Source organism: Struthio camelus, chromosome 4 (assembly GCF_040807025.1).
Source record: "Struthio camelus isolate bStrCam1 chromosome 4, bStrCam1.hap1, whole genome shotgun sequence".
In the NCBI taxonomy this organism is placed as follows: Eukaryota; Metazoa; Chordata; class Aves; order Struthioniformes; family Struthionidae; genus Struthio; species Struthio camelus.
Window position 1 is genome coordinate 27,767,809 of NC_090945.1, and position 27,563 is coordinate 27,795,371.

Consider the following 27,563-nt stretch of genomic DNA (forward strand, 5'->3'; position numbering starts at 1 on the left):
TTGGAGCATCAGAATGCAATTTTACCTATGTTATTCAAAACCCCAGAGCTGGCTCTGGTTCTGTGAATTTAGGACGTTGTCCTGGACAATGGATTTACTCCCTGATGTCCATTCCATGTCAGATTCACTCTGTTATTTATTTCAGCTTACTATTATGGTCCTGAATAACCTTTCCTGGATTAATATTCTTGAAATGTTGTTGTCTTTTCAGATGTGAAGCAGCCTGTTTTATCACAGTGTGCAGGAACTTCCCAGCAAAGCTGCAGTTTTACAGGAGATGTGGAACAGCTGAAGCTTCTAACCAGACAGGACACTTGTGTTAATAACCAGCTCTTAACGTCCAAACCTTAAGTGCCTCCTGTCCCCTCTGGAATGACATGTGCTTTTTCGATGGCTTAATAACTGGTGTATCTTATATATTTATTATTTCTACATATAGTAAAAGCAGGAGAACTTTCAAGAAGGATGAAGGCAATGTAATAAACAGGTGAAGTTTGGCTAGCAATTATTAAAAATGTTTTCTACACGTACAGGAGGCAATGTATTAACATACTTTCTGGAACTTTTGGTAGATAGGGTTCTTTTGATTGTATGTGGCAAAACGTAAATGGGGCCTGATCCTTGAAACAGTACTGGGCAAATTGCCACCACAAAAATTAGTTCAGTGATTTCCATGAAACTCCTCACTGTAGCGCACACTTGGCTTGCCATAAATGTTTATAGGAGGGGATGCCTGGATGAAATGCTGAAGTGCGTGCTTTTTTCTGTGAAGGGGGGGGGGGGAATATACCTTGCACTGAGGTTGTTTGACGTTCTATAAATTGTTGAATATGGTCCCTGTAACGTAGCAGGCAATATAGTTTATTTTCACCTGTTCCATGGCTAATCACTGCATTATGTATGCTATCTGTCTCCTACATAGCCTGTGGTGCACAGTGGGGATCAATGGGATAACAGCTTTACAGATGAACTTTCTTCTCTGTGTTCTGAGTAATGCTTGGGATTCCCATTCGTTATTTAATAACTCTGGAAGTTTAAAGAATGCTTCAAATGATAATTACAGACTCTCTTAATTTGTACAGAGCTAGCACTTCAAAAATATCAAGTAGTGCTTCTACCTGCGTGTATCCTGCTTTTCTAGAAGTATAAATGTTTGAAAATTATATTAACATAAGCATCTGCTCAGACTCAATCCACTGACTCTGGTAGTCTGGTGAGAAGCTCCGTTGATTTTATTGGGGAGTGAAAAGGCGACAATTAGTGGTGTAAGCACAGGACCAAGAGCCAGGAATTCCTGAACAATGATCTAAGATTTTGCTACTATGCTTCTGAGGAACCTCTCATAGTCTCTCTCCAATTTCTCTCTCATAGTCTCTCTCCAATTTCTCTCTCATAGTCTCTCTCCAATTTCTCTCTCATAGTCTCTCTCCAATTTCTCTCTCATAGTCTCTCTCCAATTTCTCTCTCTTAAGTAATAAAGCTTACCCAGCTGTCTCATAAGAGATTGAACAGATTTGTTAGTTCATGTTTATTACTCAAGGATGATAAGTGTTCATGTCCCTATGCTGGACCATTGCTCTAATTTTCTCTTTCATGGATCTAATCCTCTGTCTTAGAGGCACCAAGAGAAACTTTTGATGAAGCTCTGTGAAAGATGGGGAACCAACAATTGTGCTACGTGCTGCAGCTACAGTTTTATGGTCCATTCAGGTATTCCTAGATAACTTGCATTGCTCAGGAGCAGAGGAGTCTTTGATGCCTACTTTGGAAAGGTCAGGACATCTAAAATACATTAGTTAGCATCTATACCTATTCAGATTCCTGATTGCTGAAGTTTCCAATGAAAAAAAGCAACCACTGTGGATTTTCATGACAATTTATTTATATATATATATATATATATATATATATATATATATATAACTGTAGCCTGTCAAATCCTTCTGAAAGGGCAGTAGAAAAGAGCAGAGAAACATGATGAAAATATATTTGTTTGTGTAAAGTTTGTTTGGAAACTACTACTATGTGTCAAGAAACAATTTACTGCTTATTAAAAGTTACTCTTTATTAAGAAGCTCTTATTTTTCTCTTTGCACAAATGCAATTCATTGCCCATACCCAATAGAAATATCAGACACTACTCTACATTCCTGTTGCACTGCGTGAACTCATAATGGTAAGTGTAAAGACCAGACATTAGATGTTCTGGGCATTGTGATGGCAGAGGGAGCGTTAGGCCTTGCAGAAGACAAGCTGGGGATGGAAAATGGAGTACAGAAAACACTTCTTCAGTACGAGACATGGCAGGGAGAGAGCAGGGTTCACTGCAGATCTTGGTACTGGAAGAATGAAAAACACCATGATAAGGAAAGATGTTTGGGCTTTTGATGATAAAGGGCATGGCAGACAGCCAAGTTCTCATCAGAAGGCTGGGAAATGTACCAAAAAGTGACTGGCAGGTGTGAGTGTGTGTGGTGCAAAGAGGTGGCTTTAGTGGTGAACAGAAATGCAGAACTTGTGATCTTTTAACTCTTGAGGCAACAGAGCTTGTTGTAAAACATATGATGTCCTTTATCCTTCTGAAGTATCAGGAGGGAACTGATATTTATATGAAGGAGAGAAGACTGAGATATGCTTGAGGGATGTCTGTAAAACAAAGAAAGGATTTAGAAGAGTATTTGGGACTTGCTATTCTGCAAAGCTAGAAAGGCTGGAATTAGATTTAATGGGAGGTAACAAACTGACTGCAAAGAGAACTGTTATTGCACCAGAAAAAATTGTACTACACACAACAGCTCGAATAGATGAAAAAAAAAAACGAAACAGAAAAATCATCTCCAATTGCCTGGCTCAACCGCCCCTGTATCATACCCGTCTGCAAGATGCAATTGAGTTTTTTCTAGTCACCAGCACAGCCAAAATAAAAAGCAAAAGTAAATGTTGGTCTTCCACATGTGAGGCTTGTCTAGATGGGGTTTTATAGGAAACTGTATCTACATTTGTGAAACACTTTCCATGAAAGGTTAACTAAATCTAAATTTAGTAGTCTTTGGTTTCTGTCATAGTTTACTGTAGAAGTGAATGATGTCCACTTTGATTGAGGATGAGAAGGCCCGCACTAATGTAATTTAGCTGGATCTGCTTAGAAATTAGTTCAGTTCATGATTTACTAGGTAAACAAGTTTTTAGGTCAAGCATATGGTTCTGACCTATATGTCATAATTCAAGAATAAAGAACTTAACTGGCTAGCAAAGACTTTGTTTTGGGTATCATTAGTTACTATCAGTAAAGCCTGAAAGGCTCAGGATTATCAGGAGAAAGGAGTTTTTGTCACTGTTTCAGTCGGACTTGGCTTGGGGAAAAAAAAAATCTATCTGAATTCAGATGCTCAAGCGTAACAGAGACATTAATAGAAATACTGCAATACTGTCATGAAGTATATCTTTCTCCTGAAACACAGCAAAAGTCTTGGATGTTGTGATAGTTCATAAAAGATCGGAAGTCAGTGGGATTAGCTAATGATGCATTACAAACTATAAATTTTGCATTTCAGAATGAATATTTTGCATGTGACCATTACCTTGCTTGATGAAAGCGTTCCTAAACAGCTGCTTTCAACTCAAACAATCATTTTCTGTCTGTTTACAATTCAGCATAGCCTTTTTTTTTTTTTTAAACGAGCTTTTACCCCTTTCTTTCCTTCTTAAATTGCCAGGTATTGTTGCTAATTTTTGGAGATACATTTTGCAGAAGTTGGAGCATTCTGCTGGTAGAGTTTGTTGTGTTGTCAAGTGCTTTGGGATCCTTAAGGGTGAACAGCAGCAATGTAAGCAGCAGTAATTGGTTATTATTTTGCTTTACTATACCAAAAGTCTTCCTTTTTCTCGAAGGCAGAGGGCATCATTATTAACATAATAATATTGCATACCCTGGAATAGCTGGAGCAGCCTGTGGCGAAGGCCCGGAGGTGGTTCCACATCCAGATGTGAACTTAATGAACTATGCTTATTTAAAATCATTATTTCCTTTAATCTTCTGCAGTGGCCATACCCACTCATTTAGGGTTAGAAGTATCCTATAGCACTTGGTTTGAATTGTTTTGAAAGGGCAGCGGGGCAGATGTGTTCCTGAATAGGAGCAATTGTGCAGAAGCCCTGTAGGTCCTCTGGGTAAAACCAGGTTTTCAGCTGGGCAGGACAAAGGGAACATTTGATCCTAAAGTAGGTGTGAACTAGCCCACTGATCACGATAGAGTGCTGTCTGTGGGGCCTATAATGTCCTTATAAAATGTTAGCGTTATTATCTATTAAATTACAGATTATTTCGGTTGGAAAGGCAGTAACTGTGAGAATAGCCTGGAGAGAGATTTTCAACCCTTCTGCTCCAAGCCTGATTGCTGATTGGTGTGGTATGCAAGTTCTGGGAGGAACATGGTAAGGCTAATCACTGTCTTTAAGGGCAGAAAAGTTCCCTCGAACTCTTCCTAGATACTACCTAACCCTTTTCAGTTAAAAGGTTTGCAGTATTTTGTGAGTGAACAAGTTCAGGCAGTACACTGGGACTTTGGACCTGGTCCCAAACAAGACAGGTGGGCACTAAAGAAAAGAAAAAACAAAAGCTGTGATGCCATATATTGACATTTGACTTTCTGCTCTAAGATGCTATATCCAGCTACCTATTTGCCTCACATAAAAGAAAAAGTAACAGAAGGAAAAATACTTTGATCATTATTTACAGGCAAAAGATACAGAAATGAGAAAATAGTATAGAAAAATTTAAGAAATCTATTTCTAAAAAATAGGGCCTGAAGAGGTAGGCATCAGGTGCTTTTAAAAATCCCCCTAGCTGCCTATTAACTTCTGTAAATGCTTTAATATTTTTGCACATTTGGCTGATGGCCTCATGTGAATTATTCATGAACTGGTCATTCTTTCACTCATTATTCTGATTATTTGACCGCAAGTATCATTCCAATCATTATTTCCCTCGCAGTGATGTTGAGTTCCTCTGTCTACCCTCAGTGTCTTGCCCTAGAAATGCTTTAGGATTGGTATGATCCCCCTTTTGGATCTGCACTGGTGTATCCCCTCGTGATGGGGGTGCTACTTATCACTGTGGTTCTGGGCTCTCCTGTAATGGTTTGATTAATGGGTGTCCATGATTTTCTAACTGTGTTTATGCAGCCTTTGAAGTCCGCTGGGCTTGCATGAGGGTCATAGTTCCCTAAACAATTGTCAGTAATGAGCAGTGGTGACGTATGATCATTCCCACAGAAATGCCCTATATTCATGATACAACATTTGTGCTAAAATTGGGCTTTGCTGCATTGTTGCAATTTCAGAAAGGACTTGGCAGTGGCTGAAACGAAGTCACCCTGCAGGTGACCCTGCCACCAGCAGCAGGGCCAGGACTCTGTGGGCAAGACTCTTTACAGGCTGCTTACCACACCACTCATAAAGGTGCTTAATTAATAAAAAAAATCCTCAAAGGACCTCTGTTCACTGTGGGAAAGCTATATAGCCTGCTCGTGATGACACTGTCTGGGAAGCCATAATGTGCTGGATTCTTTATCCTACAAAATGCCCAAATTTCAGATAAACTCCACTCCATTGAAGAGGGAGGAACCGTTTGCTGAACTGCCTGTAGACATACAGTGGGCTGAAAGAAGGGCCTAAAGCCTATACACTTAATCGGCTCCATAACAGGGTGGGCATCTAAAATACCTTTGGGATGCCTCAGTTACAGACAGCCCTCTGCTGACCCCAGGACTTGGCTTTTCTGTTGCGATACCAGGTCAGGCCCCTTTGCAGCATAGCTGCTCTTTGCAGCCTGCCCTTAAATTTTGCCAGGAGTGAGTAATAAAGCACGCTAGCTGTTGAATTGCCTTTCAATTTTTGTAGCTCCAGAGAAGTCCCTGGAGTTCACTCATCAGAGTATTGATCTGACCTAACTGCTCTGCTGCTAATGTGCAGCAGACTTCTAGCATATTATACAGGATGGCTGCAGGCAAAATGCTCTGAGGAGGCTTTAAACATACATCTCAGGACCTTTCTAGCACCGTTAATTATGGCTCCTCAATTTCTTCAAATTAGGACTCTATATCTGATAAAATAAATGAGCTTAAAGATTATTCTATTGATTCCCAATTGAGGCATTTTTTTCAGTTTATAGCTAAGGGCAATCTATAAAACATAGGCTTTAATTAACCCCAGTGAACGCTGCTAACGTGAAACACCAATCCTCTAGGAATACTCAGTGTGCGCAGCTGGAAGGATCTCCTCAGCTCGCTCTCATCATCCCCCACAGGCTGCCCTCTGCGAAGGACCGTGGCAGAGGCTTGTCACCCATCTGGCTGATGCCTGCTGTAGGTGCTGACTGCAGACCATTCCCACACACACGGGAGCTTTCATCCCGGCTGCCCCAAGGCTCGGGTTGCCCCGAGCCACCCAGGTAGTACCCAGAGGAGGAGTTCAGTTTTCTCAGGCTTCGCTTTTCTAGTGTGGCAAGACAGCACTGAGCCCTAGAGTTTCCTTCAAAATCCGCTGTAGCCTTTTGAACTTGCAGCCTGAGCTCAGGAACTCTGGCTGTCTGAGGGCAAACCACAAACCTGTCTGCAGGAAAACATCCCTAGCTGCTTGAAATTGCAGGGTTTCTGTGGCAGAGCTAACACAGTGGCTTCGGTAGCTGTAGTGCCTCGGTGTATCAGTGTGCCCCACCTGCAGCGTCTGGAGCCCTATTGTAGATCTCAAGGGAATAGCACTGAACAGTGCAACTCACAAAACTTGGGGCAAAAACTTTCTCCACCCCCCCCCAAAAAAAAAAAAAAAAACTGGAAGGGAAAACAGGGCTCTGCAGGCAAGGAGTATTTGACTGTTTTTCATCTCTGCTTTCAACAGTGCTTTAAATTCTTCCAGATGTGGTGCTTTTTGATGGAAGAGCAACTAACTGCATTATTGTGTTCTTCATTATTATTAACAACTTTCAGCTTTCTTATTACATCAGTAGGACACTTAGCTGTTCAGGATTGCTGGTTTTTTAGTGAATGAGGTTCATTTGTCTTCCTTTCTCCCTCCCTCCCCATTCTGCTTTTTGTTTGGTTGCTCTTTTGGTAGTAATTTGATGTGTACTGCTATCACCACCTCCGCTAGCCCCCAGGGCTGACACTCTGACGCCGCTAAACAATTAAAATGCAATGCAATTACAGGCAGTACAAAACAGTAGAGAATAAGACAGCAGAAATTCAGCAGTGCATAACGCTATGGAGACTATGTGACTGTCAGTCTCCAACTCTAGGAGATAATTTGTTATTTCTAAGAAACAGTAATTGAACATTTTTCATGTGCCATGGTTATGAACTAGTCAGAAGCATGTTTGCTATGCACACAGGAGCACCAGATGGGCTGGATAGTCCCTGCAGTTCTTTAGGGGCTGCCAGTTTTACAGTTCAAGTCTTTTCTAGCTCCTGCACTTCTAAGTAATTCTTTTGACAGCTTTTATGCATAAGACAAGGTTCTCTGAATTTAGCTGGGGAAGTGAAAGAGGAAAGATCAGGAGGAGTGTGCCAAGTGAAATCTATATAATTGGGGGAAGTTCAGATCCAGCACTGAACTCTGCTACTCAGCTCCATCTAAAGAAAAACCCATAGGAGAGGCAAAACAGCCTCCAATCTTGAGCCTTCATTAGGAAAAGCATCATTTCCTGTGGGTCAGCACATAGCTGGAGGTAAAATGTGCCAACTTCTTCCTTGCCCCCTCCCATCACAGCTGAAAGTGCTATATACAGGCATTTATTTTGATCACACTCAGATGCCTTCATCCTATTTTCACGAACCCTATGGATGCATTACTCTAATCCCCACAGCTTTACCTTTCAAAAGAAGACTTAGTGTGAGGGAGTTCAGCAGAAGAGCTGTCACTATCAAAAAAAAATAACAATAATTAGAAAGAGTCTTCACGCTGGAGACTTAATGGTTACCTTAATGAAATGCACATCTGATACTAAGGAGAGAGATGAGGTGATACCAAATACCATTAAGCACTAAAGAGCTGATCTGAAAACCTCTCAGGTTCAGTTTGCTCTTCCATGCAAGGAGCACCGAGCAGCAGAGATGCTCAGACTTGCAGGCCCAACCCTGAAGGTGGGCTAAAGAAAACTCTCCCCTAAGCTCTTGCCCTTGCTAAGACCTCTTCTGGGTCTCCAGGCCTGACGATGGCTTGCACTCGCAAGCGAGCAGCCCCCCAGCCGTCCCACATGCAGGGCCAGGCACGTTGGCACTCTGCTGCCTATCCCCACCCCACCCCCGCACAGCTCTGCAAAATGCATCTCTAAATTCACAGGCACTCATTGCAAGCACAGACTGCAATGACTTAATCCACGTATGCTGCAGTGATTTAATCTGTGCTCAGCATGCTGGATAAGGGTGCTAACCTAGACCTCCTGGAGATGGAGATAAAATGGGACCTGGATGTGACCACACACTTCCACACTGATTAATTCTGGTGATTTACAAGCCATTTCAAGTGTTAACTTTGTCTTGCAATACTCTGCTTTGCTGAGGGGCTAAAGCAGATGGCCAACGTGCCAAGCCCTGCTAAGGAGCTGGCCATGAGGCACACGTGACTCCTGTTACCCTATTTATTTTATTCAGGTGCTGATGCTGCTGGCTCACCATGGAAACTCAGCACCTGGGAAGCAATGTGTTATGCACTGTGCCTCATGCTCATCCTCCGTGGTTCCTCTGTTGTCTCTGTTTTCCAGGTGGGTCCTCTGTTTTTGTGGCTGCTTGGTACTGTTCCTGCTCAGCAATAAAGCATGTTTGTGTGTGAGGGCAGGTAAAGCAGCAAGGTGTGAGACAAGCTCTCTGCTCTCAGGAGTCCTGCCTCAGCCTGGCAGAGGATCCCTTCTGTGGGTGAGCTTATAGCAGCCCTGAGGAGAAGCACACAGTCACAGGGCCTTTCGGAAAGCAGGGATTAACCCCTTGCTTGGCTGGGGTCTTCCAGCCTGGCCAGAGAGAAGTCACCCAGCCTTACTGGCCACCACTCCCATTGAGATGTTGTTGGGGGAATAACCCTGCCTCCCACTGTGGGGGAGACAGACTCACTGAGTTTGGGTCCCCAGTGCTGGGCAATAAAAAAAAAATGCCCTTGTGTTGTCCAGCAGCTTTCCATGCAGAACTCTCTGCTAAGCACAGAGACTCCCCGCTTGCTTTCAGGGTTTCTTTTTAATGCAACTTTTGAAGGTATAATTTGCTGGTGCCAGGGAGCTGGGTAGGGCAGGGAAGGCGGACACAGGACTGGCGCTTTGGGGCTTCTCCCCCTCCCCCCCCTCGAATCTGGGTGTGCTTAGACCCACAGCTGCATCCAGATGTGGCAGCTAACTTAGGAGTGAAAAGGCTGAGCACGTGGAGGAGGCATTTGCTGCTTTTCTGCATGATATTTGAGTGTATCTCATCCCAGACTGCGTTGCCTTTCATGCCTACAATGACTCCCTGTAGGAGCTCTGAGCATTGGGCGAGACCACGGCCAACAGTATTTCCAAGCCCAGTGGTAACGTTAGGCAGCAAGAGCTGTTGCTTCCTGTTCAACGGGCTTTCGAGGCAGCCGCATAACAGTATTAGTCTTGCAGCCTTGATGCAAAGCGGAAGATGGGGGTGGCCCGTGGGTCACCTGCTCAACCTGTCCTACTGTCTCCTCTCCTCCCTCTTCCCTCCCCTTAGCCCCAGCTGGCATGCACCTTCCCTAGGCTGTCTCCACGTAGGTCACTGCAGATGAAAATGCTCATTTCTGAGAACAAATGAATTTGTTGCCCTCCAAACTGCTTGTCATCTAGTTGAACAAAGCGCTGTGAGTCTGCCATAATGTGTTTCTAAGACTACCTTGTCCATTTGGTTCCTAGCAGCATGCAACTAAGATATATGCCAGTGTCTGTGTGCTTGACAGCTGCAATGGGTATCTCTTGTTTAATGATTACAGCAGAGGATGACAAATTGTGTTATTGCACTGCATCCATAGCTCTTCTCTTTGGAGGGTGGTTGTTTTCCGCTGCTCTATCTAGTGGTGAGCTTTTGTCCTTGTGTGAAATAGTAACTGAGTCGTGGAAGGGAAAGTTACCCTTATCTCCCGGGGATTGCCCGGCTTCCCTTAAGAATCCATTAAAGGATCCATGCACTCAAAAGAGCTATTTGTGGTCAGCACCACCTGATCTTTTCCACATAGACCATTATGAGGATTTATACCTAAAGAATAAAATTAAAAGCTTGCTGTCGATTCCATTTATAAACTGAAAGGTTTGGAGCCTGATTCTTTTTGCTGTGAGCAATCTTAAAATCTGTAAAAGATACAGTCTCAAAGAATGCTTGCTCCCTTAAAATGGTTTCTCAAAAGTGAACAAAAGTGCTTGTCAACATTTCTTAAACTTTTTTAAAAAGTATTTTTAAAATTACTTGTAACTTTGCTAGCGTGAAGCAGTAGTATCGTGCATGAACACAGCAAAGCAGCGATGATGATTCTTGTTACCCAAACTGAGTAAAATGGAAAAGCAGCAGAAAGCAGGGAACTAGGCAGGCAGGTTTTTTGCTTTAATCTGCCATTTAAGGCAATATGTTGGTAGCAAATGTAAGGAATGTTTTTTGATGAGTGAGTGGTGCAGTAGGTCTGTCTATGAAAAATTTCAGTCAGGTGCTAGCTCTTCCCTTGGTGAATGGACAGTACTTCCAGGAATCAGCAGCATGTTGTGAATATGTTTTCATGGGGGTGTTTCAGCACTGCTCTAGATCCTGGCTCTACCAACAGCATATATCTTAGGGTCTTACTTCAAGATGACTAGCAAATATTTCAACAAAAATTCAGTAAATATGTTGTGCCAAAACATATTAGTTTGTTCAAAAGAAAAAATAATAAGCCCATTAAAGGAAAATAGGAAAACAAAATCTGGAATAATGGTGGAGAGGGAAAATTGCTCTTGGAGAATCAGTCTCTTTTTGGCTTTGCACAAAAGTAATCTACTAGACGCTACCTTTGCCCTCATGTTGGTAATTTCTAGTCTTAACTCCTTCAACAGAACTAGTAAGAAGTGGTCTCTGGCTTCTATGCACTTGCATGGAGAAGAGACTTCCCCACCAGCTCCTCAATAGCAATGGCACAGTTTCCCTAACAGAGGAGTCTACAGCATGTCAGGTTTGAGCTTTCAGTCACTCTGTTTAATACACAAAAAAGCATAACTAATCAAAAAAATTAACCTGAGTCAGTTCATACAACACAAAAGTTAACTGGGCATGAGATGATCCTGGGCCAGCTTAGTTGGAAACTCTGGGATTGCTTTGCCTGCTAAAATCAGCTAGGAGCTGGAGAGGTGCCCTGGCTTGGGGGCCGGGGAAGGATGCAGACCCTGCAGGGCAAAAGTTTGCCTCAGGGGGACACTAGTCTCCAGGGAGGTGGCAGTATGGCAGGTACTGGTGCACTTGCTGGTGGCGCACGATTCATGTGGAAATAAACTGTTCATTTTAGGGTTGGCTGTGTTGGGTTGGCCTGGATTATTGGGCGGTGTCTGTGTTGTAAATGCCTCTTGCCTAGCATGCAAGTTTTGCTCAGGTGAGTGGTACCGGATCTTTCTTTGTCTCTGTGATATAAACTAATTCTGGTTCTACATCCAATAATTATAAAAATGGCTCAATTTCATGCTGAATTGCAGAGCAGCATTGTGAAAAATGGAGAATATCTCTTGCAATGGGTGCAATGCACCAAAATAGCACCATATCCACACCCGGAGGGGGTGGTTTGGATTCACTTGTGAACCCAGCAGGCAATTATGAAGCCATAGCTAGTTTGACAAACTGATGCCTTTTATTAATGTGCTTTATTAAGTGGATTGGCACCAATTATAAAAAGAGTTACATCTGGTTATGTTTCAGTCTCTTTTCTGTACCAAACTCCCCAACCAGTTTTATTGTCAGTCAACATCCCAACAATATTCTTCCCTTTGTTTCAGTGCACTGTAGGGAATAAAGGGTGGCAACTTTAAATAGCATCAGCCTTCTTGTACTTGCTGCTAAGTCCTCCTGTAATTCCTTCAAAGGATAGATGACAGCTGACTACTTTGACGATCTCACACGCTTTTCATTTTATTACCTTCTGAGATCTTAAAAAAAATTCTTTGCCTTTTTTGTATGGAGCACATGCACAACCCATGCCCCCAGGGCAGTATTTCATCTTCGCAGGTGGAGACCAACAAGAGGTTGACAACAATCACATATCAATTTGCTGTCAGGTTACTGTAAAAATAGCATGGTTAATTTTGGCAATAAGAGGCATGTGTTACAGCAGGTGGATTCAGTTTTTTCCAGCCTGTGAGCTGCTGTAGAAAAGCTCTAGGAAAGACTCTGAAATATGAACCACCAGGATGCCCAGCTCACTCTCTACTTGCAGTAAGTGTCAGCAAGGAGTAAACAGCAGCGCTGCTGGCAGAAGCAACAGAACAGCCCAGTCTTCTGTGTTTTTTGTTTTTGTTTTGTTTTGTTTTTTTAACCCTGTCGCTTGCATGATGCTCAGGTACAAAGGCCAAGCGCAATTTTCAACACGCAACACAAAGTAAAGCGAATAGCAGCTCAGCACAACGGAATAGTGAACACTAAGCCAAGAACAGATGCAGGAACCAAGCTAATATCTCTCTGTGTTTTGCCCTTTAGAGATACCAGTGTCTTCAGTGCCTGGTCAAGCCAGTTGCATTGCACAGGATAGACATTCCCAAAGTTTCCTGCGGGTGCAGCCTGTGTGGTGCTTGTGGCTAGGAAGCTGCTGGCCATTATTTCTTATGCCAAATGAAATTCCCATGTGTTTTTTCCTTAAACTTAAGGCTTTGACACAAGTGAATGCGGTGAAGTTATCACCAGCACAGTTCGCGCACTAAGTTATGAAGGAATTGAAAGTTTGTTCTAACTTTAGGTGCAACAAAACTTGGATCTTAGTGTGTTTCTTAGTGGACTTTTTAAGTTATTTGCAAGGGGCTCCACTTGCTTTGGGCCTAAAATCAAAAAATAAAGACAATAGTCTGAATATAGTCTCTTAAGAGACCTGCCTAGATCAGTTTATAAGGAAAGAAAAAAAGAAGGGGGTGGGGGGGGTCAGACTCATTCCTGTTGGAAGAGATATTCATCCCCTCATCTTTAACTAGGACATTAGCTGGCATTTCTGAGCTGCTCAGAGGTGTTTGGAGCATCAGGCTTCCAGATCTGCAAATAAAACAGACCTCGGCATCACTCACTTTGCTTAAAACTTCCTAGCGCCAAGCGAGTGGCTCGCTGGTTCTCATGTTTCAGAGCAAGTAAAGTGCAATGCCCTGGGGAGGCACGAGGAGGCCTGCAGGGTGTCCAGGAGCGGGGCGGGGGCCCCCACCGTGGCCCAGCTCGTCATGCACAAAAGGTAGAGGAGGGCTGTCACTGAACCACTGCCGGAAAAATATTACTGAAAAAGAAATGAAATATTTCATTTTTCAGGTCACTTATTCATTGGACTTGGAAAAGAGGAGGGAGCACTTGTTTATTTGGGATGAATTTTGCAGTATGAACACAATAGCAAATGGAATAGTTGAAAGTTCTCAGATTTTCTGAAATGATTTGACATCTTGACAGGAGGGAAAGAAACAGCCTGATATGTTAATTGAGTTCAGCCCAGACTGATAAAGAGCTTCAGTCTTCCTGAGACTGCATTTTTTTAAATTAATTTACTATTCACTAAAAATAATATTAAAAGAAATCACTTAGCTCTGGTCTGGTCTGGGATTGTTGAGTGTATAAGGAAAAATAAGTTTTATGAGATCTGGGGGATTTGTCTGAGGACTGAGTATAATGGGAGGGAAGAGCTCAAGTAATATAACCCTTTGGAGAACAGGTTAAGAAGCAGTTTTAACGGTGGCATTGGGTACCCAAAAATGTAGAAAATACCTAACACTAGAACCTCTTCCAGGGAATCTGTCAAAAGTATAACAATATCTAGGGAGCCAAAAGAAGAAAGGGAAACTAATCCAAAGGGTTATTTGGAGCAGGCTGCCCAGGGACAGCAGATCTCTGGCACCAGGAGCCTTTATATCTGTCAGGATAGTTTCCTAAAAGGAAATCTTTCAAAAGGAAGGGGGGCAGGAGGAACAACCTCTGAATCCTGCTAATAAATAAGCACAAGGTTTGCAAACCAAAGTAATCTTCTGGATGTCACCTGCTCTTATTTCCTTTATGTATTTTTTTCAGTGCAAGTTTGAGCCCAGCATGCGTATTTTGAGAGAGCTCTCCAGTGGAGCATGCAGATGCTCAGCTGAACGGGAAGGCATTGCCCAAGAATAGAAACAGAGGAACCAGGTGTGTGATGAGAAAGGTTAGTTCTGAAAAGCATGAACATTTTTCCCAAGAATTCAAACCAGACGTGCTGAGCTTTTTCTTTTCTTACACAAAGAAATCATTAGTGTTTTTTAATAGCCTTTATAAATCTACAGCTGTGAAGATAATCTTCCCAAAGATAACTGGGCTTAACTAAAACACTAAAACGATCCATTTTATGGCAGTTACTTTGTAACACAATTGTGAAATGAGCTTGGTAACAACTACTCATAGTTACAATAATATGGAAACATAAAACAGAATATTTTCATCTTTTGCTATCCTTCGATAAGGTAGTTTGTCATTTTGTTTCCATGCCACATTTCCTTTTTTCCTTATGTTCTTCCACCTGCAAGATGCTCTGGGATCTAGCTATTGGTCTGAATTTCGTGGCATAGCTATCTAGGGTGTCCATGTGCCCACAGCCAGTGCCTCAGGAGCCGCGGCCACAGGTTGTGGGCTGAAATGGCTTTTAAGAAGCCACCTCTTAATTTGCCAGGTGTGTTGATGTAAAACCAGTGAAATAGCTGCTACAGATGAGGCGTGTAGAAATATAGGGAAGGAGGAAGAGGCTAGTCTTATGAGCCGCTCAGAGTTTAAACTTGAGCATCCAGGATGGAAATGAGCACCAGGGTGGGGAACTAGCTTGAGGTAAATTCTTGAGGTAAATACTGCAAACTATGTTGGTCTAAACCTTCATCTCTGCTTCTGGGCTTCACACAGGCTGGGACAAGTCATAATTCAGTTGGGGACTCTTTCTCATACCTCTTCTTTGTTCTTTTATCGGTGTTTGGGCTTCACCGAGGTGATGCCACCCAGGGCCTATCATCGCTGATGCCTTGTGAGGCTTCTGTAGGGAATTCCCTCTCTGTGATCTATCATGGTCAGATATAATCGCCATAGCTGCTTCCTACAAGAGTCCTGGGCAGGTTCTGCTGCTGCATACAATCATGGCGTCTACAATGGGTTTAAGAGTTACTAAACTCAATCTGCAAAGGTTTTTGTGGGTACTTGGTCTTGTACGTCGTATGTCCTGGGGGCACAAGGAGAAATGGCAGACCCTGCCCCCCTTGGGCAGTGGCAGACCTCAAAGTGACTTTTTTGTTTCATGTGTATTTTAATAGTTTTGGCAAACACTGGTTTGCATTGCAAAATGTTTATGAAACAGTTTTAAATTAAGCAAACAAAAGAGAAGCAGTTGTTTGGATTTAATTTCCATTACATCTGTTGGAACGAGTAAATGTGTAACATACTGAATATTCAGGCTGTATCAACTATGTATAGGTAAATATACCATAAGCTGTAATAAAGAGCACTAAATAATTCCTATTCTAAAAATATCTATTAAAAAGTCTAAGTAACACACGTGCTGTACAAAAGAAAACGGCGTTTTCCATACAGGACAACGTGTATCTTTTAATTCAAACTAGTAATAGATTGGAAACATCACTGTAACAATATAACTACCTTTCACTTCATTTTTGTTTATATCCAAGTAAAGAGAAATTTGGCATTCTGACTGCAAATGCCCTTTAGATCAATACTCAGTGTGGTGCATCCAGAAATGATGGATAAGAACCAGCTTGTGAATTTTGTGTCAGTTTATTTTTTCCATGGGAGCAGATAGGCTTCCAGTCCCAGAAACTGAAAAACCCTACTGAAAAAATAGAAGACATTTTCAAGGAAAAATAAAACATATAAAGTACCTCTGAAGTGTTTTTAACAGACAAACATTTGTAACGGCTAAACCAAATCTTATGAAATGTGCAGGCTTCCCTTAGCCTGCGGACAATTAAAGACAAGACCTGTGTTTTGAGCAGGATGTTTTCTCCCAAAACTATCAGACGGTGGATGCTCCTGGCACCTATGTTTGCAGTGCAGCGTCCTTCCTTGTGAGGGCAGGGGCCGATTGCTGCCAGCCTGCACTGGCAAGAGCTGCTGCTGACTCCTTATTCCCGGCATGATGCCAGCCCCTCTCCCTCACCGATTCCTAGTGCAAGCTCTATTTCTGCTTGTCTATACTGAAATGCATCAATGCTCAGTCCTGTGTATGCCTAGCAGTCATACAAAATGCACACCAGAGTCCTCATACAACTCATATGTTAGCTAGGAGTTTGTTGCTTGCTTTTCCCCTGCCAGGTATTGGTATTTTATTGCTCCTGTACTTGTCAAAACACCCAGACCGCACATCTGGTACTGTCAAAATAAACCACCTGTGACGGAAAATTGTTCCCATTAGCGATTTGGGGAATGGCAAATACAATTGCAGAAATTAGGAGGAACTTGAAATTTTTCCACACCGGAAGGTGAGCTAAATTTGCAATCGAGGTTGCTTAAAAATAAAATATTGCTAGCTCTAAGCAAGGTCTTTGAATGCCCATGCTACCGAGATTTGCAGTACCTGCTGTGGAGTTCACATATGCAGTGTGCAATAAATGCAGGCATCAGATCTGCCACTGAGCACATCTTGCTGACTTTGCCTCTGGCACGTGGAGGTTATCTGTCATCACCTCACTGACTTATGTTTTGCAGTTTGGTCTTTCTTGGCTGGTGTAACCCTTGTGAGCTCCCAAAGAGAGAAGGCCCACCCTGCTTGCACCACACGGGGGTGATTCAGTAAGTAGGGAAACGCGAAGGCCATGCCGACCCTGGTCCTGCAGCTTTGCCCCACGTGGGCGCACTGTAAAGATGCAGAGATTTTTGCACACTTCCTCTGTTTTGGCAGAGAGCTGCCTCTCTCCTGTGCTGTCAGTGTGGAGTTTGTTAACAAGTGATGAACTCACTTGAAACAAATATGTTTATAAGCAGTAAAAAAGGAGAGAAAAAGGCAGGAAGAAGTGTTGTGAAAGTCTTAATGTGGTTACATGTGATGTGCAATAATTTCATTCACTAGGACAAACACTAAAAAATTTAATGTATTTACTTATAATTATTTTTAACTGGTTTTAGGAGTTCTTTTCAAACTCCGGTAGTCAATTAGCACCAAACAGAGCTCCTAACATGGCAGCGTGCAGTCAGCCTCTAGCCAGACTGCCTCAAGATAGCCTTTGAAGTCTTTCCAGATGAGACTTTCAGCCCCCTCGCACAAACTGTACAGGAATTATATTCTACTTTCAGTACTGAGAAACGCACTTTGTTTGACAGGTCCTCATCTGCAATGCTTTTATATATTACATGTAATGGCAAAAAGCTATCCAAACACACAACTGCAAGTAGCCTGCAGGTGCTTCCTTTCAGGGTGAAATTTTAGGCATCAAAAATTCTTTATGCCCCTTCCTATTTGCCCTTCTTCCTTTCCCCTCTTCAGGTTGCACCAGGGTTATTTCCAGGAGAGGGCTCTGGCAGGTCAGATAAAACATCGTATTCACAGTGCACTGACATGTCGCCTTTGACTACTGAGGACTTGGGCAGTAACACCTCGCATGAAGATCTGCCTAAGTTATTTTGAGCTCATGCTATAGGTAAGGAGGATAGTTTCTCACAGATTCCTCCATTATTATTTCCTCCATTGGTTTTAGTTAATTGGCAAAGTACTGAGTGTTTAAGGATGGGTTGAACTCGCTCTCCCATTTTCCAAACTCCTATGTCTGGAAATCTAAACAGAGACTAATTTTGGTTGTAATATTTGCACCTTTCACTTCTGCTCTCAGTGCCTGGAGACTCTGGAGAAGAGCTGGACTTCCCAGGCACTCTCTACCTCTTCTTTATTTCCATCAGGAGTGCTCTTTCCCTTTAAAACATAGCTAAGTCTTCACCAGCAGCAGCAGCGAATTGTGGGGTTTTTTTTGGTTTTTTTTTGTTTGTTTGTTTTTTAATCCTTCTGGAGTAAGGCTCAAAATACTAGGATGCTAAGAAATATCTTTTAAGGAAACCAAATGAGATGGAGGGATCTCATTTGCCATTTGGGAAGAGATTTGGTTAGCATGTTTCAACAACAGCATTTCTCCTACCTGCCCTTCTCACTCCCTTTCCTGTCTGTCCTTGGTAATGCAAGGCTGGTTAGTGCCTTCAGATTTTGACCACACTTATTCTAAATTATGTTGTTATTGTTAGTTTTAAGCATGGCATCTGTTGCCTTGGAGGCAATTAGATGAAAATATCTTGCTTGGAGATAAAAGACACTTTGCTAGGATCTGCTATTCCAAGGTAAAGTAACAGCAGTTGCCAAAACTTTTGGGGTCTTGGGACAGGCAAGGGAAACTATCATAGAAATGATGCAGATGCTGTCCAGCCCCAAGTCTTTGGCAAGTAAGGCAGGAACTTTATGCAAATCTTTTGGAAAAAAAAAATAATAAAAACGAAAAACAAACAAACAAAATAGCAGCCTCTCTGATTGCTACAGTAGATACAGTCTGAGAAAGCATGTTCAAGCTTTGAAAGTTCAGCAGACCTGACATCTGGCTGGTGGAATAGCTGCAGCTTCTCAGAGCCTGGCTTTTGGCTGAACTCCATCAGCCCTGAAGAACAAATTATAACGTGCTTTCCACCTCCTTTACCCCATCAGGCTCTGGGTCGCCATTGCTTTTGCCAGGTAGCGTGAGTGAGCTGAATGGAGGTGATCAGATATGAGGAATTTGGATTAAATTCTGGCCTCATTTATGTAGAGTGAAAATAAAGCAGAAGCATGTGGCTAGCCTCACTGCAGACAGGGGTGCAGAGCCAATTGTGGCTGAAAAAATGCCTGAGCAGTAGAGAAGAATTCCACCCCAACAGAAGTTTAGCTACAGTCCCTCAGTAACGCAGGGGGGAACAAATGTCAAATAACACAAGAAGAAGAGCAGAGCAAGACTACTGCAGACTTGATTCAGCTAGCAAAAAAGCATAAGAAAGGCTTCAGAATTTTTAAAATTTAATCTTTAACTCTATTAAAATATATGGCTTGCCATTTTTAATGCAGGAACACCTTCTAATGCACATCTGTTGTTGTTTCCTCATAATTCCTCTCCCTGCTGCAATGCCAAAACCAGACATGCTTTCAGCCCCACTTAGCCACCCACCTAGGGCTGTGAGCAATTTCAGGCTGAAAAAATAGTACAATGGGACTTTATTTAAGTGCCATAGCCATTGTGCTTGAAGAAAAGAAGGAAAATGGCCAATGAAGTAGTCCAAATTTTCAAATTAAAGTTGTAGGATTTCTTTGCATGCAGAGACACGTTTTGCTTTCCATTTTGAAGTGCCTTTCATAGTGAGCTATTGGCAATAGCTTTATCTCCATGTACAGGCAGCCCCAGCTTTTAATTTTCTAAGGTCGCTGCACTGAAAACCCAGCCCTTCGTTTTGTGTCAGGGGCTTTTGCACTTCTCCGTAAGTCGATGGTCCGAGGGCCCTGCACAACTGGGCTTTGAAGATGAGAAAGGGTGCACGGTGACCCATCCCGCTGGGTGACTCCCATCATCCATTCACAGGGAAGGGTCTCAACCTGTAATGAAAATCAGTTGTAGGTAAAGTTTTAGGAGAGCGCATCCAGAAACCTGCTGGTTATTCCTCCTTACTTCTGACTGGGCCCTGGTGAACAGACCAGAGTGCAGTTAAAAATAAATAAATAAATACTCGTGGGACCCCGTAGAAACAAAATGTTTCCGTGCAAACACTTCTTTTGAAACTTGCTTGCTTGAGCAGTGATCGAATGTAAAATGAAAACAATACATTTTTGTTAGGATTTAATTTCCCCATGAAATTAATTGCAGTCATTTAAATTGGTAGTAACCTAGGTTGCCAAGTGCTACATTTATGCTGCTGAATCTCATCCTGTGGAAAAGAACTATATTCAAAGACCTTATATTATCTTATATAACACATAGGGGAAGAACTATCTCCATTACAATTATGTTAAGAAGAGGGCAGCTTCATTAACCATACTAGGAGATGAGCAAATGTATTTAAAAGCTGTCTCTTGTGTAATTTGAGCTAAAGCGAATGCAATTTTCATTTTCAATTGCTCTGTACAAGACTATTTTGAATTTAAATGACGCACGTGCCTGAGGACAGAGGGGTCTCGTTGCATAGTTGAAAGGTGATTTTGGCTCCCTATGGGAGGCATAAAGGCCACTGCCTCACACAGGCCTGCATTAGGGGACTCTATCTCTGGTAACGTTGCAGCCCTCCATGTAAAAAGATCATAGGCAGAAGGATAATCCTTCCCAAAACTTTTTTTTTTTTTTTTTTGTAATTTAGCCACTCCTTTTCCATTGTTGCTTTCTACAAACATTCAAGAGCTCAAATCTGAAAGTCATTTTTTAGCTCAAATTTTGCTACGTTCATATTGGATTTCTGTATTCTCTTTGCAATTTGGCTTAGACACATGGCCAGCTCTAAGCAGCACGGTGGAAGTTGCAAAAGTTAGTTGAGTCTCCCAGGAAAAATTTGCAGTGGCGTTGGCTCAGACAGTTTGTCATTTAATTTATCGTATGCAATTCCCCCCAAGGTCATCAGGAACGATCTTCAGGTTTTAGTGGCTAGAAAAAGAAAAGCTGAATAATTTTCTATCAGAAATAAAAGCTCTTCATAGGCCGTGATCAATCCAGAAAGTGACTGAAAGGTGGGAAATCATCAGACTAGTAACTGTAACAATAATTCTCTGAGATCTTTCCAGGGCAATGCTACGGAGCAGAGCTAACAGCAGCTCACAAGGCTATTGAGATCCTGTGGAAATTCGACTTGTTTTAACCTGCATGTATAGGGCTATCCTATATAGGCTATTAGGGTAAAGTCTGTGTACCATTTTGAGAAGTCCTGTGGCCCTGTACGGTATATATTTCGCTATAGAAATTCCTGTTTTAGCAAAACGTTGTCAGAATCCTGCTTGTGGGTTTAGATGGCTCCTAGGCTAATTTTTATGATTAAGCAATTGTAGGAAATTTCAATAGGCAATTTTTATTTCACCGCTAACAACTAGTAGTGTTGCTGAGGAGCCCTGTGCAGCAGCTGTGCTTTGCACTGACAGTATCATTGCTACAACTGTCCCTGCACTAAGGGTCAGTGAAAGAACAGTGATTAGAGGGTGTCTAGTACCTTCAAAGGTAAGGATTTCTGACACATCTGGCTCTCGTCTCTGTCCTTGGAGACAAATGGGGATATGGTGGAGAAATGCTCACAGAAGAGGCACAGAAATAATCTGGTGATGGAAACACAAGCCTCATATCCAAGGCTTTGAGAGTTCAGCAAAGCTTGTGCCTGGCAAGACGCTCTCTGCTTGTAAATAGTTACAAACAGCAGCGATAGCTGGTGGTAGCAGAGGCTTTTTCAGACTTGCTGATCAAGGCAGAATGAGACTCAATATGCATATATAAATGTATGTAAATTCAATGTATATAAATTCAAGCATTAATTATCACAAATGGGATATTCTATGTCACAGTTGTTTTATATCTTAAGTTTTTGCTGCTCTCAGCCCCAGCCCACGCCAAGCCATGCCAAAATATCCGTGCTGCACACTCTGTGTGAAACATGGATGGGACATCTCTGCTACTCACTGATTTAATTAATAGTGCTTTGAGCATGAAAAATAAAATATGGAAAACATAGCCCCAACCAGCTGTATTTGGATATGTTGGCTGTGGTTTATTTCTTCACCTGCACTACACTTAGTCTCCTAAACTTTATGAAAATGATTAATTCCTCCCATAAAATGGACATACTTCACCTAAACTGTAGATACGAGGGGAAAAAAAAAATTCCTGGAGGAATTCTAATCGTGAAGTAGAGACTTAAGGGGTGGGGTGGGGGGGTTATGCTATGTATAAAAATAGTAGGGCAGGTGTAAAAGGGAATGAGGCGCTGGAGCTTAGCTCACCCTGACCACTATAGGCCTGTAACCCTGCAGTGGACCCGAACCAGCAGGTGTGAGCTCATCCCAGGTTGCTGCCAATGCATTAAACTAGTGATGGTTCAAAAGTGCTATGTTACAGATTTCCAAACAACTAGCCCAACTTTTGTCCAACTTTCCACTGCAGTATCCATGTTTGTATGCTAGTTCCAAGACTTATTTTACTATCCTGAAACGTAGGCTTTATTCTATGTCTACCAGGGAGTCCCTTCACAGCAAAACCTACATTTAGCAAGCAATGGTAAAGGGTAACAGCCAATGCTTTATCTGCATATGGAATTAGCCTGCTACCAATTATTGGAATTACCAATATGCACTTGCACATGTTATCTGACAAGACAGCTTTACCTAATCTATCCATGACTATTTATAAAGCACTGTACATTTCATATGTCAGGTAATGTAATTTGTAAATGGCAAGTATGGATTGCCAGAGAATAGGCTGGGAGATTACTTCAGGGAATGAACCCAAAAGGCCCACAATCACTAATTTACCCACAATAGTGCTGTAGAGTTTGTATACTGATTCTGGCTGCTTTTCAACACAGTTCTTCACTTCTTCACAGGAAAAGGCTTTCCAAAGGTTTTTTCCATTTTCCAAAAATGTCAGTCTCTTAACCATGCAACGATGAAAATACAAACTTCAGACAAGAAGTCTCCATCCTCGCCTTTTGTGCATCTTGCTGCCTTGAACACTCAGGGTAGGATTTCTCAAGACTTATTTTGTTTTCATCTCCCATGATAGAAATCTGTTTGCAGATCCAAATGTCATTCATCTATAGGACTCTTCTGAAATTGGGCTGCTTCTCCTGTTCTCTCTGGCATTGCATGAGAGCTCGAAAAGTCTGATTTGGGTTTTGGGAAGGCAAACGAGAGGGAGAAGGGAGCACTGAGAGAAAGGAGGGGTACCTTTTAGTAAGTTACACATTTCAAGGCAATCGGGTTTGATCTTTCTTATTATTGCTAGAGGATCCCAGTAGGGGACCAGGAGATGTCTATTGTAAGACCTAACACTATTTAACTAAAGTCTCTATTGAAAATATGGATCATTCATGGGTGGTGGGGGAGGGAAACCTTCTGCACCATCTTTGCACATTGTAAGGAAGCTGAAAAGGGCACATACCTGTTTTATCTCCTCCTAGGCGGCGGGCCACCTTTGAAGCAAGGTGGCAATAGCTCATCTGAAGCACCTACCCCTTTCAATTTTTCAGGAAGAAAGAAGTTTGCACTTATTAACTTCCAAAAATAAAAGGCTATTTAAAGTCAACAGCCTAAACTAAGCCTAGGTGGAGCTGGCTTGGTATTTTAATCTTTTGGAGCTACAGCATCAGGATTTTCACACAATAGTTAAGATTTGGCAGGATTTTTCTACAGGAGAAGACACCTCAGAAAGTGAGAATCCCATGTTTCACATGCCAGGGGATGCCACCTCAATACTCTCCCAAATCTGGGGTATTCCTGAGATCAGAGCAAGTGTCATAAGGTAATTTAAGCAGGCATAAATGTAATATAGGACGTTGTATACTAAAGTAGCCTGCTTTAGGGCTCTTACTGGTAACAAGTAATCCTACAATGACATGAGAAAACCCATTTGTCTCTCCAGTTGGGTTTGTGCTGCCCCTGCATCTTTGATTACTGGCAGCACACTATCCTTCATAACGAAAGTTACTAGAGTTGAGCATAAGCACTCCACCAAGAGTGTGTTACAGGAGGTGTTTGACTCCACCAAGCTGCAGAGATTCAATTAATTAGTCCAGTTCTTCAGCCCAACAGCCTGAGCTATGACCACCCGCAGGGAGCCTGGCCAACATTAAGTTGGTTTTCCCACAAGCCAGACCCAAGCAAAAGAGCGTTGCATGCCCCTCGCTCATCACAGTAACGAGCAGCAAGTGATCGTACCCGTTATTAACTGGAGAGAGTACAACATCGGGCTTCCTGTCCAAACTGAACCAGGGAGAAGTCCCAGATGTAACTGTTCAGACCAGCCATGTGCAGACAGAGACCCAGGAGACAAGAAGCCATTGATGGTAAGGTATTATTGATTAACAATAATTTGTACACACCTCCTTGAAGATTGTATTTTGTTTGCTGCATCAAAACTTGCATTTGTTCAAACTCTAGCAGAGGGTTGAGACTTCAGAATATTTTTCCATAAATCTTCACAGGGAAATGCTGGTAGCTGTGCTAGTAGATAAATATACACTGAGACTCATCAAAATAAAATAAAAAACAATTTTTTTTCACCTAGCATGGCAAGAAATAGTGGGCAGTTTGTTCTATAGAACAAATATGCTCTCTTATTTCTTCTCTTCACTCTTCCTAATTCTCCTTAGTGGGGGTTAAAATTCTATCACAGATTCTGTATGGACTTGAAAGGTTTGCAAGACTTTGTATATGCACCTAATCTGAGATAACTTCTGTAAGTATACTTGCAGGTAAACATTCATATAAGGATCTTCAGGCAGTAATCAAAAGGGTATTAGTTTTCACATATGGACTTTATTGTTTTTTTATACACAAAGCCTAACACTTGGAAGATTCATCTTCACAAATTGCTTTTTGTGAAGGCAAATATCTTAGTGTTTTATAAAGCACTGGGCAAAAATTGTTTTTAAGGAATGGGTCACTATGGTAACCACTGCTTATCTCAGAATGAAACAGCAGTTGTAATTGTAATTAACAAATGTATGCTTTCTACTAAGAATTGTTCTGAATTATAACTCATTTTCTTTTGCATATCGGGGTTACTTTTATTGCCCCCAAAGCCTTCAAAGTTTATTATAATTCAGCAGTGCAACACCTCATATAGAGAGACTATAACCTGTTTTGAATATACTATCAGAAATTGTGGTCAATGACTTCAACCACTTAAATACTTCAACAGTCTCCAGAAAAACACCTGGAACGCTTTTTCTTCTTACAAAGGGGAAACCGTAATATAAGAAAGGCCCCTGAAAGCTCGTGTCTCATCACAACTGGCAGCATATCCTCATATCAGTGATGCACAGAAAGGAGCCGCTGTAGGCAGGTGTAATTACCATGAATTCAGCAAAGCGGGATTTACTCGCATTGCCAATTAACATGCTGTGTGGTGTTTTTCACTGTTTAGAAACAAGTAATTAGAAATATATCTATAGCTCACACAGAACATATGGATTTCAGAGGCAATGCTTAACTACATACAAATATATTGTCTTTCACGGCAGGGAAGAGTTACGTAAGTGAAACCTATGAACTCATAGCTACCATCTAATTATTAATGGAGCTGATGGAGATTTTCCTTCACCTTAAGCAGAAGAGTTTTCTGAAAAGAATAAAAATCCTTTTCTGCCATTCTTCCATGGGTATTTGGGCCCATCACTTCTGTCCCCAGGATCAGGGTCATCTGCAGAAACTTTTGTCAGCTGCAAGGACACAACAGGGACTCTCAGCGAAATAATTGCAGCTGCCTTTAAAAATCATACCATAAGCAACAGAAGCATAATACTCCTAGTGGTCCCCATCTAGCTGCTTGGGAGTCAATGGCAAAGCGCATTTTGAATCCAACAGGAATAAAATTGGGCTTGTGATTATGAACTGCTCTAGCTGACGCTCACTGAAGTATGTCCACATATATAGCCTTCATGGAGGACAAAAGACACTGCTGCTAATATTAACCATTTTCAAGCCAGTAGCGCAACAGTGACTTTACCACTTCCTCCTGGTTTGGGTCTGTTCACACACAGTAAGAATGCAAAGACCTTTTTAGCAGAAATTCTGGCACTTTCCAATGCAGTTTCATAATTTTCAACTTTTTTTTCCAACATATTTCAATTATTTTCAACTATTCATTTTTCATTTAACATATTATGGAGCAAATATCTGCCTATGTTTTATGTATATAGTAATACAATTGTTTGCCTATACGTGTCTTTTCTTTACTCTTTCCAAGAGGGAAGTAGAACAAATGTTTATTTTCCTAGAACCTTTAACTTTCAAAAAAAAATTCTTTTTTTTCAGCTCACTTCTCTATAATACAGTTGTGAATCCCCACGGACTACTGAGCTTTTTCTCTTGAAAATGGATTTACTGCTCAGTGGCTGCAATTATACTAGCAGAACACTCTCTGTAAAGACTTTTCAGTGCCTAAAATGAGGGGTTTATTCTTCCTGGTGTGGGGAAGCAGACTCCTGTGCGGAGAGGGCTGCCAGATTAACAATAATCAATCAGGTTAATGAGCCACAGACTAATAATTGTTATTCCCTTGGTGCTGTTCCAGTCACCCATCAGCTGAAATGACGCCAGGTGAGCCAGGTGAATGAGAAGTGTTAATTAATGAACTGCTGACCTAACCAGCCAGCTGAAGGCTTTATAAAAAAGGTGCCATACAAATCCTGACCCTGAACCTCCCATGAGGGTATCTGCCCCACTGCATGGAAGGACGTGCTAGAAATCTCTGTATCATTTTTGTATTTCCTGTTTAGTTTTCCACGAAAAATACCCCTGCTAGGACATAGGACTGCCAAGAGAGGATAAGACAGCGTTTCAGAGAAGCAACTTACTTTGGTCTCACCTTGTAACGTGCTCCCTCCTGAAGACTGAGCAATGCAAAGCCATTAGCAAGAAGCCAAAATTATTTGCAGCCCTGTAGTAAGCATATCACAAACTGAGGTCTTCCAAAAGAAGCAGAATAAACACACACCCATGACAGTATGAGTTCAAATGACCAACTGTTGCTATGGCAAGGTACGTGCTTATGGTGGCCACCACACTATATATAGCTGTGCACGGAGCAGTTTACCCCTAAGACCAGGGTAGGCTGTTTTAATATCGAAACTCCTTACTGGGAACATCATATGGCTCAAGGTGCCGTTTTGCCCCCACGTGCAGCTTGTGGGAGGGTGGGAGCTACTTTCTTCCAGGGCTGTCCAGCACCCTGCAGCCTCACCTTGGGAAACACTAAAGACAGGAAAATAACTGCATCCTAGGTCTAACCCTGGCTGAGATAAACCAGGGGCTGCTTCAGGGAGAAGAGCGTGGCCAGGACCTGGCAGCACATGCTCCAGTGCCGTCCTGGGCCCCACGCTAAAGCAGCTGCTGTTCCAGCCAGAAACAGCAGCTGCTCATTTAATAAAGCTCAACACATGCCAGTTTGGAAAGCTGTTTGCACAGGGGGACACGCGTTCGTGGGGCTCCCCTAGCCTGCAGGGACTGCTGCCTGCTCCCTGCTGAGTCCCTCCTCTTCTTGCTCCCTAGAAAGAACAGAGGCATTTTTTTCCCCTTACATCCCTAATGCCCTAAATCCCGCACCACCACCACCAGAGCACGCAATGAGAGGGGGAAGGTTTGGCAGGCAGGGACACAGCTTGGCCATGGGAACAGGGTGGGGAAAGGTG

At 42.2% G+C, this 27,563-nt stretch overlaps 1 protein-coding gene across 3 annotated transcripts in view; it reads left to right on the forward strand.

The window, feature by feature from the left end:
• The window catches only part of EMCN (endomucin), a 147,350-nt gene extending 144,014 nt beyond the window's left edge, over window positions 1–3,336 (forward strand). For 2 of the 3 annotated variants that reach the window (XM_009689341.2, XM_068942012.1), the window contains one exon: window positions 212–3,335. In XM_009689341.2, the coding sequence (XP_009687636.2) occupies window positions 212–217 (6 nt within the window). In that variant the 3' untranslated portion in view covers window positions 218–3,335. Of the gene's footprint in view, window positions 1–211 lie in introns of all 3 variants that reach the window. The other variant, XM_009689340.2, reaches the window with a different exon arrangement.
• Window positions 3,337–27,563: the final 24,227 nt, after the last annotated feature.